General features: G+C 34.6%; 1 protein-coding gene across 7 annotated transcripts in view; it reads left to right on the forward strand.

Annotated features, from left to right (window-relative positions):
- The first annotated feature begins 705 nt into the window (after nucleotides 1-705).
- The window catches only part of LOC131151840 (uncharacterized), a 53,833-nt gene continuing 41,354 nt past the window's right edge, over nucleotides 706-13,184 (forward strand). The window contains exons 1-5 of one of the 7 annotated variants that reach the window (XM_058103280.1): nucleotides 876-957; nucleotides 1,043-1,237; nucleotides 10,898-11,588; nucleotides 11,694-11,782; nucleotides 11,940-12,038. In XM_058103280.1, the coding sequence (XP_057959263.1) occupies nucleotides 1,133-1,237; nucleotides 10,898-11,588; nucleotides 11,694-11,782; nucleotides 11,940-12,038 (984 nt within the window). In that variant the 5' untranslated portion in view covers nucleotides 876-957; nucleotides 1,043-1,132. Of the gene's footprint in view, nucleotides 1,238-3,724; nucleotides 3,877-10,897; nucleotides 11,589-11,693; nucleotides 11,783-11,939; nucleotides 12,039-13,184 lie in introns of all 7 variants that reach the window. The other 6 variants (XM_058103285.1, XM_058103286.1, XM_058103281.1 and 3 more) reach the window with 6 other exon arrangements.

Raw genomic sequence — 13,184 nt, forward strand, 5'->3', positions numbered from 1 at the left:
AATATAAAATGAAATGAGTGTACAAAATCAAAGCAAAAACTGGAAATTAGTGAAAATGTCACTAAAAGCGTCGTCACTAACCCTTGAAAGAAAACAATTGTAAGAGTAAATCTACAAAACGTTCACTTAACAATTGAAGGTGGTGAGAGAGGCTGGAGGATAAAGGAAGAATAATGAAAAGAAAGAAACAAGAAGAAAGGATGAATGACAAGTGGAAGGGTGAAGGATAATAAATAGAATATGGGGTGGGGGAAAAGGGGGCATGCAAGTAGGGGTGCTAGAGAAGTGAGTGCATGAGGGTTTTCTCACCTAATCTGCATGTCAAAATCGATTTTTCAAAAGCCAGTCTTGACTCGAGAAGGAACGGAAAAGAGCAAGAGGAGCAATCCTGTGAGTCAGTTAGAACCGACTTTCTAAAAGTTAATTTTGCTGTAATTTACATTTGTTTTTTTTCTTGAAAAGTCAGTTGGGTTCAATTCGGTATACCCACCTATCATGTATTTGTGTGTTGTGTGTTTTTTATTTAAATATTTCCGTAAAAAACTGGTAGATTGGCTCATTGTCGCTCGTTGCCCAAATAGTATCTTTTGCGAGGGTCCCACATTCTCCAACGTCAAATGATACACTTCCACGTATTCGCGGGGGAATCTTCTGTCTCCGATACTCCATATAAGTGTCAGGATGCTCTACTCACAAGCTCTTGTGAAGCTACAGGTCTGACCAATGCTTTCTCAAAAGTCCAGCTGTATTCACCATCAACGGCCCAAAACCCATCATGCTATTCTCGTAACAGCAGAAGTCAATAAATCAGACGGTCAGACTTTTCCAATCCGTACTAGTGGTCAAATGTCAGTGTCCGGTCAGCTTTCCTCGAACAGCTCCCATATATGTGATCCTGTCATTACATTCATACTCTCATCGTCATTCCCACCACTCTCTGCGTCTCCCCACCCCATGGTAGCTACTCTTTCCCTTTCTAAATCTAGGGTTTCTGTATGTGATTTATTGGCCGTTTTGAGCTGAGTGAAGTCGGTTTGTGAAGCATTTTCAGCTTTTGTAGCTGAGGTTTGTGAAGCGTCTCGGATGAGTTTGGCGGATAAAGGTGCTTAGGTCTTTCGTGGTGTTTTGGGCAATGGAGAACACCTGGCAGATAAAATGTAGCCCGGCATGGCAGCCTTTGGGGACCCCTTCTGTGGCGTCGTCTTCGCAGATTCCTCAGCAAGAGTCTCGAAATCAGGTAGCATTCTGTTTGTAGTGCTATTTTGAGCCATTGATGATCGCCAGCACGTGCTGTTGTTACCGTAGGAGTGTCTGAATGAGAGTGAAATGGGAAAAAATTAAATATGTTATTGTTTGTCATTTGATGGTTTGATACTAGTCTAATGGTTGTTCGTGAAATGTTGGTCTTTACTTTTATGTATTTGTAATACGCGCTTTGGTGGTTGTATTGTGCTATAAGATTCTCGATATAGCTGTAAAATGAGATTGTGTTCGGCTTAAGTTCAAGAATTGAGTGCCAGGAATAATAGAGGAAGCCTTGTTTTTGAATTTTAATTTGATACGATGATTTTTTTTTTAAAAATTTGGGTTAGCTATATATCACTGCAATTTATTAAGTCTGAGAGATGTTATTGATTTATTTCAAATTATGTAAATTATTATGTTCATGTAAATGTGTGATAAGACAGTACTGGCGATTATGAGGGTGGCACATGCAAATAAGGATAGGCAGCATAAAACGAAAATATATATGTTAATGGAACATATCTTTCATATAAGACTAGAAAACAACTTCCTCAGGACCTCATTAAAAGAAAGTAATTATTCTCCAAAACAAGCAAATAATAATGAGTAAATGATTACTTTTTTCTTGGAAAATATGTTTCTCACCTTCCATTAGAAAAATATTTTTTATTCAACCAGTTAGAGCTTTAAAGAATTATTATTATTATTATTATTATCCTTGCTGAGTATTTGGTGAGGCTGCATGAATTGGTGAATAATCTTGTAATGAAATTAAAATTCACAATTTTGCTTGAAAATTTAAAGTTTTTTCAAAAAGAAGTATTTTTAATTTTTTTGGTGAATTTTTAAAATAAATTGTTAGTCTTGTTGAATTGAATAATTTTGATATAAATGGAAAAGAAAGAAAATTATGATAGAAAGAGAAGATATGCATTTTTTCTATGTAAGATGGCTCAAAACTTTATCTTTGTTAGCGCTTTATGAAACAGGAGCCGATATATTGCTTTGTTGTTGAAAGAGAAAAAAACTGAGTATATTGCTGGGAATGGCGGATGAAATTGCGCTATGATAAAATGCTCTTGTGCAATAGATAACATGCATATAGCTATAGCATGTTTAAACTAATTAAATTAACACAAGATCTTGTTGTCTTGCAATATATAATTTTGATTCATCGAAATACTAAGCTAATAATCAGAAGTCACATCCCAGATGAACTTTGTTTTGCCATTTTTAGGTTTCTCAGTTTGTTTACCTTAGAATCGAACATAATTTTTGATTTGTTACTTTAGTAGAGACCTCTTTGAGAAGGTTGGAGAGCTTCAACAGTGCATTATGTGGCTAGGGTTGTGAAAGTGATTACCAAATCAAGTCCTAGTATATCTTGAATAGGAGGCTGCCCGTCACAGGTTATTAGATTGTGGATTGGAATGGAAGTATTTGCCTTCTAAATCTTATAAGAGTATAAGAGCTAGTAGTACTCTTAAATACTTGGGCATTGAAGTCTTGAGAAGACTTAAGAATACATGAGATATTTTACTTATATGTGTATTTATTTTTTAATGCGTTATATATTAGTGCACTTTAATTATGATAATTGCAAGAATATGGCTGGCCTTTTTTGAACCAAAATATGCCAAAAGAGTATGCTTGTCTAACCATCTATCCTACATGCCTTTAAAACCTAGAAGGGAGGGGAGGGTGCTAGAAAAAAGAGATGCTTCTAGAAGGGGGCCAATTAATTCTAGTTGTGCTAAAAAATGTCTAAATTGGATAGCAGCCACATATTGGTGGCAATATGATGCATGGTTGGAGCATCTAGATTTTGAGGTATTGTCTATAGAATTTGGGCGTTAGATAGGTTGAATGAGTGTCATTGCAAATTTTTTTGTATCATCTAACACGTGAAGCTAATGATTGTTGTTTCCCTTTCATTCCTTGATCCAGAAAGCTCAATATCTTGGAGGTCCCCCAATTGAAAATCATGTCATGCAATATGGTTAGTTATTGGTGGTGTAACAGCTGTTCCAAAATGCTATGGGCCGCTACTGACTGCCACAAGCTGCTACATTATCAAACTGACTGGAAATGACTAAAATCAGTTTTTGAGTTCCTTTCTATTTGCATTTTTTTCAATCATTTTCCTATATTAAAGCTTATGAACTCAATTTTAAGTTATGGTGTTTAATTTGTAATTTTTTCAAAAAAATCTTTTTATTTTAGGTTTATATACTTTGATATTTAGCATGCATTTATTTGATAACTAGCATTCAAATAAATCTAACATTTTTTTTCTCGTTATAATAACATGCATTTATGTTCACGTCTGAAATATGCATGTATATATATATATATATACTTTGGTTGAGGAAAAATGTATAGAAGAACAAATTACAAAGAGAAAAGAACAAGATGGCTGCCAAAGGAATAAAAGAAAGTAATAAGCAGTTACTCACGCTTCTCTTTGATCCTTTTGCAGGTTGGGATGTGACATCGCCTAAAAAAAAAAAAAAAACAAAAAAAGAGCTCGAAAAGAGGCAAGAAACACAACCCTATCCTGGAAAAAAACAGGGGGAAGTTGCACAGTTCTTGAAGGTTCTGGAATTCCTCTCAATCTAAAAGGTCCACAAGGTAGAAAATTGGGGTGGGCATTCGATCAGTGCAGTCAATTTGGTTAATTGACTGAATTAATTGAAAATAAAAATTTGCCTAACCGAACCAAATCAATTAGCCTTTTAACCGAACCAATAGCTGATTGATTAGTACTACTGTTGAATTGGTTAACCAATTTTAATTAATTTACATATGTTATTAATATTCATTATATATAAATTATTAATATGCACAAGTTGAAAGAGATGTTGAGTTCAATTCCCCTTGGGTCTCCTCGATTGCTTGGGGGCTAGCTTTTGGGGGTGCAGTCAATTCACTCTTGGACTTTGGTAAGGAGGTAAGGGCCCAAAGGTCTCCAGCCACTCCAGGTTTCTCAGAATATACAAAAAATACAACAACAACAACAACAACAACAACAACAACAACAACAACCACAAGCCTTTAGTCCCACTAGGTGGGGTATGCTACATGAATCCTTTTTTGCCAATTCCCCTGATCAAGAGCGTTTTCCTCTATTAGATTAAGGATTATTAAATCCTTCCTCACTACCTCATTCCAAGTTATTTTGGTTCTGCCCCTACTCCTTTTCATGCTAGAAATAATGACGTACTCACTCCTCCTCACAAGTGCTCTACCTTGCTTGTGTTTCAAATGGCCAAACCATCTAAGCCGCCCCTCCCTTATCTTGTCTTCAATTGGTGCTATGCTTAAATTATTGCGTACATGCTTATTTTTTGGTTTATCTTTTAATGTTGTATCACTCATTTACCTTAACATTCACATTTCAACAACTTTTACTTTTTGTACATATTGTTTCTTAGTTGCCCAACATTTTGAATCATAAAACATTACTAGCCTTATAGCCGTCATATAAAAATTTCCTTTTAATTTTAAAGGTATTCTGTGATCACACAACACACCTAATGCACTCCTCTATTTTACTCAACTTGTTTTAATTTTATATACTACGTCTTCTTCAATTTCCCCTTCCGCTTGCATAATTGATCAAAGATATCTAAATCTATTAATGCTATTAATCTCTTGATTATTAAGTTTAATCTTCTCTCGATTACTATTCCTTTTATTATTTAAATTACGTTTCATATATTTTGTCTTATTCCTATTTATCATAGACCCTTAGACTTCAATGTGGCTCTCCAAAATTCTAGCTTAGATTTCACTCCGCTCTTACTATCATCAATCAACATGATGTCATCTGAAAACAACATACACCGGGGGATCTCATTTTGAATATTCCTAGTAAGTTCATCAACCACTAAAGTAAAAAGATAAGGATTCAAAGTAAAATCTTGATGTACGCCTATTGTGATTGGAAAATCTCTAGATTCCCCTCCTACAGTCCTAAAGCTAGTCATTACTCTGTAAACCCCCTTAATGACTGCAAAGCCCCTTTTTTTCTAAGACCCACCAAAGAACTTTCCTAAATACTCAGTCATAAAGGTTTCTCTAGGTCAATAAAAACCATATGCAAGTCCCTTTTCTTTTCCCCAAACTTTTCTCTAGGTAAACACACACACACACACACACACACACGTATTAAATTATTAAGATATAGATATTATATATAAATTATTGATATTCATTATATACAAAATGATTAATATATACACATTTGAAAGACTTCGTTGTTATTTTACCTGAATGTAGAAATTTCTTTGGGTGGATCTACTTGTTACTCACATTGGTGGGCTATGTTGTTGGAAGTGGTATCACTCTCATGTATCTGTGTAATGTGGCTTCTAATGAATGAAGATGATGGGAATTTGAGCTTCAATCAGTTAAGGTCCTTAGATTTCAAGGGCTTTCTAATAATAACAATTCTCAGCTGCATTGAGGATAAAATCGTGGCAAGAGGCCCCTCCAACCGTGGCCCGGGGGGGGGGGAGTTGGGGCTTTTTGCTGGGATGGTTTGATCCTCTTCATGGCGTTGAGAGATTGTGAACTTCTGCAAACAGAAGGTTGATGGTTTCTATTGGCATGGGGTTTCCTTGCTTTAAAAAACACGTGGTACTTATTTTGATCAAAGATGGAGGTGCTTAGGGTTTTTAAAAAGAATGGCTTTATTTGGAAGGATGGTTGTCTTTGAGAGGAGGAAGAGATCATCCAAGATACTCTCCTTTTGACATAGCCCTCCTTAGGAAATGGATTTAGAGATTCATAAAGGAAATGACCACCTTTTGGGGGGAATCATCGCTTCATAATATGGTCTTCAGTATAATGGTTGGACCACTAGTGTTGGGAGAGGAGCTTACGGTGTTGGCATTTGGGAATTCATCAGGAAAGGTTGGATGATTTATCTCCCTTATTTATTTTCAAGTGGCAAAAGGGGATAATGTTTTTTATGGCACAATATTTGGTGCAGCCAATCTCCCCTCGGTACAAACTCCCTTCCGTATTCTGTTTGACTTGCGATAAGGATGCTCTAATTGGTAATCACCTTCAAATTACATAACAAAGGATTTATTGGAAGATTCCCTTGGCTAGTAATGTCCCTGATTGGGAAGTGGACCATCCTACAAATTCTTTTGGCAGCTTGTACACATTTCATTGTCGGAACACTACTAATGATCTCAATTGAATCCTAGACAAAAATGGAAGATATAATGGTCAGATCTTATTGTAGAAATCTCACTCCTTCCACAGCAACCAGCACCAACTTCCTCTGGAAACCCATCTGAAAAACACCAGTCCCCGCAAAAGTTTCTTACTTTGCAAGGGAGTCAACTCTTGGGAAGATTCTTACTCTTGATAACCTGCAGAAAAAGGGGCTTTCCCTTGTTAATAGGTGCTTCTTGTCTTTAGATAATACTGAATCTGTTGATCACATTCTCTTGCACTGCTCTTGGACCAGGAACTTTTGGAACTTGGCCACTTTTCTGACCATGTAGCAGTGGTTTGCTGTCAGAAAAGTGGAAAAGAGATGGTCCTACGGAGGTATCTGCTCGTGCAAGGAAAGGAGGAAAGTTTTATCCTTCATTATCCTTCCATCTTTTGGTTTGCGTGGAGGGAGAAACGAGAGCTTTCAAAGGAATTGGTTACATCCTTAAATGTTAGTAAATATTGTTGGATTGCTACTGTAAAAGCTGGCATAGTGGGTTGTTTTTTATAGACACTCCTGTAATTCTTGACCTTTTTGAGAGCTTGCAGAATGGGTGATTTCCTTTAGTTTATTTATAGTTAGGTTGATCCCCTTTATCCCTTTAACGAAATTTTCTTTATTGATGAAAAAAGAGATTACCCAAGATACACCTTGGTGATGTTTAGTTGGTTGGAGAGGGTCTGATCTGGGAACTGTTTCCCCAAATGATCATCAACAACCAAAAGCTGTAGACCTCTAGATGAAGACAATAACTACACATTTGGTCAATGGAATGGAGTGGAATCTAATTTATCAATTGATTTCTTCATGTTCTCCAATCATATTATCATTCCATTCCCATTCCCATTCCTATTCCAATTCCATTTTGTATAGTAAATGCGAGGGTGATCCTGATAGAATCAATTTTTTTTTTTTGAACCTCATTCCCATTCCTATTCCAATGTTTGGTTTGCATAACTAATAATGAAATCGCATTCTGAATGGAATCACACTCTGGATGGAATGCTGATTCCCTCACTTAATGGAATTGTGACCAAAAAATGCTAGCTGACCAACTCTCAATTGTAGTAATTGAAGCAGCAGCAAAGTAGTAGCAGTCAAAGAATTCTTTTTATTATTAGTATACTACTACAACTATCACTACTGTTTGCAGTGGCAGCAGCAGCAACCACAGCAACAACAAAATAAGAATATCATTTTTACTACTTCTAAAGATAACAAGAAAATAGAAACAAAAATATCAGTTATTATTATTATTAAAAAAATGTAAAAATATTATGACTCAAGAAATGCATAAATTTTCAATAAAAACGAAGTTGAACTGAAATCATATGTTTGAAAGATTACAAAATTAAATAAATTTTTATTGGGCCATTTTTGAAAAATGACGTATTTTTCATTCTATTATATCAACCATTAAAGAATATCAAACATTGGAAAAAAAAAAAAGAAAATGTGATCCTTGCAGCCACTGTGTTACCAACTAAACGTAGTAACCACATTTCAAGAGTGATTCTATTCCTACCTCGATTTAATTCCTCCTTTAATTTTATTCCGCAAACTAAACAGGGTGTAACTGTTGGCCAGTTAAGAAAATGGCCATGCATAAAGGAGTGTGGACTAAAGGGCTGTGGTTGTTGCTGCCTTCCAATGAGTAAAGGTTCATTTAGTTTGTACTTGACATTTGAGAGGGTGGTGGGAGGAGGCATGGTATCTGCTGATGAGAAGTCATATTTCAGAATGAAAGCAGGTTGGTTTGCTAGAAACTAAGCCAATAATCGGTCCTGGGCCTAGTAAAGGGTTTTGGATGTTCTACAGTGGACCTGAGTTTGTGTGTTTATGAAATTGAAGTGTCCTTGATGCAGCGTCCAAGCCATTGGAATTATATATTAGTAACTTTAGTGGCCTTTTCATTTTTTATTTACTGATGATTTATTTTAGATTTTTTAGCATAAATTTATAGGAAAATAGTATTTAAGCTTATTTAGGTTTCTAAAGTTATTTATTTATTTATTTTTTGGTTTTCCAAGCATTGCAAGCCTGTAGAAGGCCTCTATATATTAATTTTATTTAGGGTTGAATTATAATTGATTTGCAGTGGACTTGGTCCAGCACTAGTCTTGCTCCTACGATGCATCATATTTAATGGTGCTTAAATATTTCTGAAACTATTTAGTATTAATTTCAGCAATAATGGGTTAATAATTAATTGAGTAAGTAATTAAACTGAGGCAATATATCAAGGGAATAATGACCATAAAAGATCAATGGTCAGTTAAATTATTTTTGAGCCATTTAGGACCTTTGGGACCTTGAAGAGAGTAATATAACCCCTTCAATTTGGTTAGGCAATGAAAAAGCCAAGTAGAAGCTTATTGGAATCCAAATGCGAGTTTGTGGATTGTTGGAGATGGTGCACTAGCATTTGGGTTGGTACCGCAGCCTGCTTGTTAGTCTGGTGCAATGGGTTGCTTTGATGTGGTTAAATTTCCAATCTAGCAAAAATTTACATGTTAGAATTTTTTTTTTCTTTTTGGGAAAATATGACTAGTAGCAACTAAGGGCCTATTTGGTATCGTTGTTGCTTTCTATTTTCTATTTTCTGTTTCTATTTCTCCACTGTGAAGAAACAAATTAAAATGCGTTTGTTTATGTTGTCAGTTTTCTGTTTTTGTTGTCAGTTTTCAGCTGTTTGCCAAAAAATTGAAAACCAGAGTTTATGATTTTCAGTTGTTTTGACAACCTGTTGTCAGAAATTTTAATTTCTAGAAATAATTTTTTTCGAAAAAATTATTCATTTTGTACATTTTTAAATTAAAATCAAAATTAAATGATCATATGAATTTAAATATAATTTTAAAAAAATACATAAATTCCAAAAAACAATAATAAAGTCAATTAAAAAATACTTTCACTATTTTTCAATCGTCATGTCCAATAAAATTTTATTGTAAAGTAAAATTTGAAAGTAGAACAATTAAGTAAAATAATTATAATAAATTTTATTTTTATTGTAGTAATTTTTTTAATATGTATTATTTGTAATTTTATTATTTTAATAGTATTTTTATAATATTATTTGATTTAAAGATGAAAATGAGCATTTTTTAATTAAGTTTTTAATTTATATTAGTTTTATAAATGTTAACCAATTAGGTTGCTTGTTTCTAATTTTTAGATTCTGTTTCTGGTTTGTTGTTTTTGTTTCTCTAATTTTTGATAGTGATACCAAACGAGCCCTAAGATGCCTGTTTTTCCATACTCAGTTAAAAGGGCTTTTGTGATCAAAAGAATATGTTTTTGATTAGGCCTATTGTGGATGTGATGAATTAGACCATTGATCATTATTGCAATAGGATATTTCTTCCCTCTAATCTTTTGAATTTTAAGTTTAAGTTTTGAATTTCAAATTTGAATTTAAAGAAAATTTCTCTATAGTTACAAATTTGAATGAAAATTTGGGATTTGATAAATTTGGGGTGATTTGTGGAAAATTTGATGGAAATTTTGTTAAATGGAAATAGATTGCCATTTCAACTTCATGGGTGGTGGAAAGCAGAAATTTTGAGAAAAATTTCTACAATATAGTGGAAGTCTAAGACCATGGACACAACTTACAAATATCTAAAGTCAGTAAAAAGAACTTTCTTGAAAACCTTCATTTTTACATTGTCATGTTATAACAGGATTTGGCATTGGAGTAACAATGTGATAATAAAGTAAGTGGATAATGTTGGGTTTGGGTAAAATAATTAGTGGCAAGAAGAAGCTTAAAAAATGTCAAATTATTACATAAAAGAAAACATGCTGGGTGGGGCTTTTTATTTGTAAAAATAAAATATTGTGGGTTTAAGATATTGGTGCTATACTGCAGGATGTTTACACTTTCTTGTTGGTTCAGTTTAGATGTTTTGGGAGGAGTAAAAAAGGGTTGTTCTTATGGAAATGTGCTGTTTTTGCTCTCTTTTGGACTTTGTGGATTGAAAGAAATGCATGGTTTTTTAATGGCAAAACAACTCCCCTGCATTTATTATGGGATATAGTTGCCTTTTGTTGCTTTCTCTAGGCTCATTCTTTGCTTTTCTTGCGGGAGTTTTGTTGTCTGATCTCCAGATAGACTGGAGAAGGGCTTTATTGCAACCGTTTGTTTTGGTTTTTTAGGAGGATATCTTATTCTCCAATTTTTGTAATTTTTTGAATTCTTTTTTTTTTTTCAAAAAATACATGTGCGTGTGAATGGGTGGGTGGGTTTAAGATTTTCTGTTGTTTTTGTTGTCTCACTTTTTTGATCACTAAGATTTTGAAATGTGCAAGTGACTTTTATATTTTTTCTCAGTTTATGAATTTTTGTAGTCTTTTAGCCCCTGTGCAATGATGATTATGCTGGTTCTTATGAATTTGAATTTCTTCATTGACTAGATGGAGCCAAATATAGGTCACTTCTTTTATCCGCATGTTGCTCAGGAACCTAGATCAGCTGCTTGGGGATTGATACAAGAATCATTTTGTCCCAACTCTTCAAACTTTACTCCTTATGCATCAGGGCCTTCTGAACTTGGGAGTTCATGTCTGGCTTTATTATCTGGACCACCACCACTGTTGCATTGTGATTACCAGCAATTTCCAAATCCAATACCATTTCCCACGTCTAGTAAATTTCTGATTAATGGTAGCAGTATCATGGTTGGTGGTGCTACAGGAAGTGGAGTTCGACATGGACCTGCTGGGCCATTGTCAGAAAATTGGGGAAATCAAATCCTGAGAAATGTGTCAGATCTTTGTTCAGGGGTTTCTTCGAGGTCAGTGGTAAGTACAAACCATTGTAACGCTTCTGTTTCCCATGATGACCTTCAAGCTGCAAAATTAAATCTTCATAGTTCCGATCTGGCTAAGGGAGTCATCCACCACATTGTTCCTGGCACTGAGAAGGTAAATGATTTTTCTTCTTCAAGGGGGGCGCTACGCGCTTGTGCAAGCCTCTCTAATTTTGGAAAGGTCCAAGGCTCAAGTATTCTGGCTTCACAAAGAGAATCCTTGGAATTGAGCTCTTCTGTTAGCCTGCCACCTGCTCTTACAAGGGGGTGCCCCCGTGTGTTCTGCTTGGGTACAAGTAAGTGCATTATTGGATTTATTTCCATTTATAGTTTTGACTTGAGGTTGTCATTAATCAATACATTCCGATCTCCACCTCCCCCCCTTTGTTTAACCATACTAGGCGGAGATCTACTACTCAGTAATACAGGACTTCTTGGCGTTGTTTGCTTTTGTCATCAGTTGCACTTATCTGTTGCAAAATTTTGTGAGGTAACTTGTGGCTGTTTTATTTGCACATGCATGCATGTGCACACATGTGGATCTCAATGGTTGTTAGATCCCAGATAGATTCTTCATTATTGTTCAATACATGAGCATGGTGTCGATTCTTGGGTTTGAAAGCTGTTTAACTGTAGTTACCTTGCAGCATTCTGGCTTATTTGATGTTAATCCTGGAGATGCTGTTCGTGTGGACAGCGGAGAGACCATTGCTCAGTGGCGTAAGCTCTACTTCCAAAAGCTTGGGGTGAGATGTTCTTTAAGTGTTTGATACTTTGTTTGTATGAACTTTATAGCTTTCTTACTTTGTTGTTATATAAATCTTAGTTGAGCAATCAAGCATATACTTCTGATCAAGTTTATGCCAGATCTCTTTGCCTTTCAATCAGCATTTCTTGGGGCTCCTTGGACCCTGCATTCTCTTCCTTTTAGGGGGCATTTGGCTTGTGTCGTCCTAAATGCCCTCCTGGTATGACTTCTCTGGCTATCTTGTGCTCTGGAACAGGATTACTATCTAATGGTAATATGTCTGTTTGGTTCACACAACAGGATTCCAGAGAAAAGAATTAATGTGTTTGGCACAACATGAGTTTTCTAAAGTTATTTCCATAAGATTATGGAATATATCCATAACCTGCAATGATTATAATATTATGTACATTCGTGTGATATAATCTGCGTCTGCATGTATAAGAATAATTGTAACAATGTTTAATGACATTTTTAATAATAATCAAAATAAAGAAAATAAATAACCACAACCACAGCAGCAGCAGTAGCAACAACAACAACAGCAATACTAGTTTTATGATAATAAAAATTTTTAATTATTATATATCTAATGATAATAGGCATAATAATTATTAAACAAGTAGTAATTATAATATTTAATAAAAAAAATTATATAATTATATTACTGGAATTGTTATTTAATAATATTAATAACTATGACGTCACAAAAAAATTATAATTGTTTAATCATAACAAAAAATAAATACTAATAAAGAAAACGTAAAATAATAATATTTAGTGATAATTATAATCTCTATCAATAATAAGTACGGTACTTATTACAATATTGTTTTTGTTGTTGTTATTGGCAAATAAGACAAGACAATTTCATCCAAGAGCAATGAAAGGTACAGATATTCCTATCCAAAATGTTGGATTATAATCGGAAATCCAAGATTATCTGAGGTAGAGATGGGTATTGAATATCCTTGATTATGGGACATTTACATTTCCATTGAATCCAAGATGCTTGCAGTAGGATTCCAATGAGTTGGCAAGCATGGGCTTCAACATTCCTTTTGGGCATGCAACATTCTTTTGGGGTTTTTCAAGGATCTTTCACTGTCCTCTATCCATGGGGACTGGAGTGCAACGTTGATTT

The sequence above is a fragment of the Malania oleifera genome, chromosome 3 (genome assembly GCF_029873635.1).
Source record: "Malania oleifera isolate guangnan ecotype guangnan chromosome 3, ASM2987363v1, whole genome shotgun sequence".
Lineage (NCBI taxonomy): Eukaryota > Viridiplantae > Streptophyta > Magnoliopsida > Santalales > Ximeniaceae > Malania > Malania oleifera.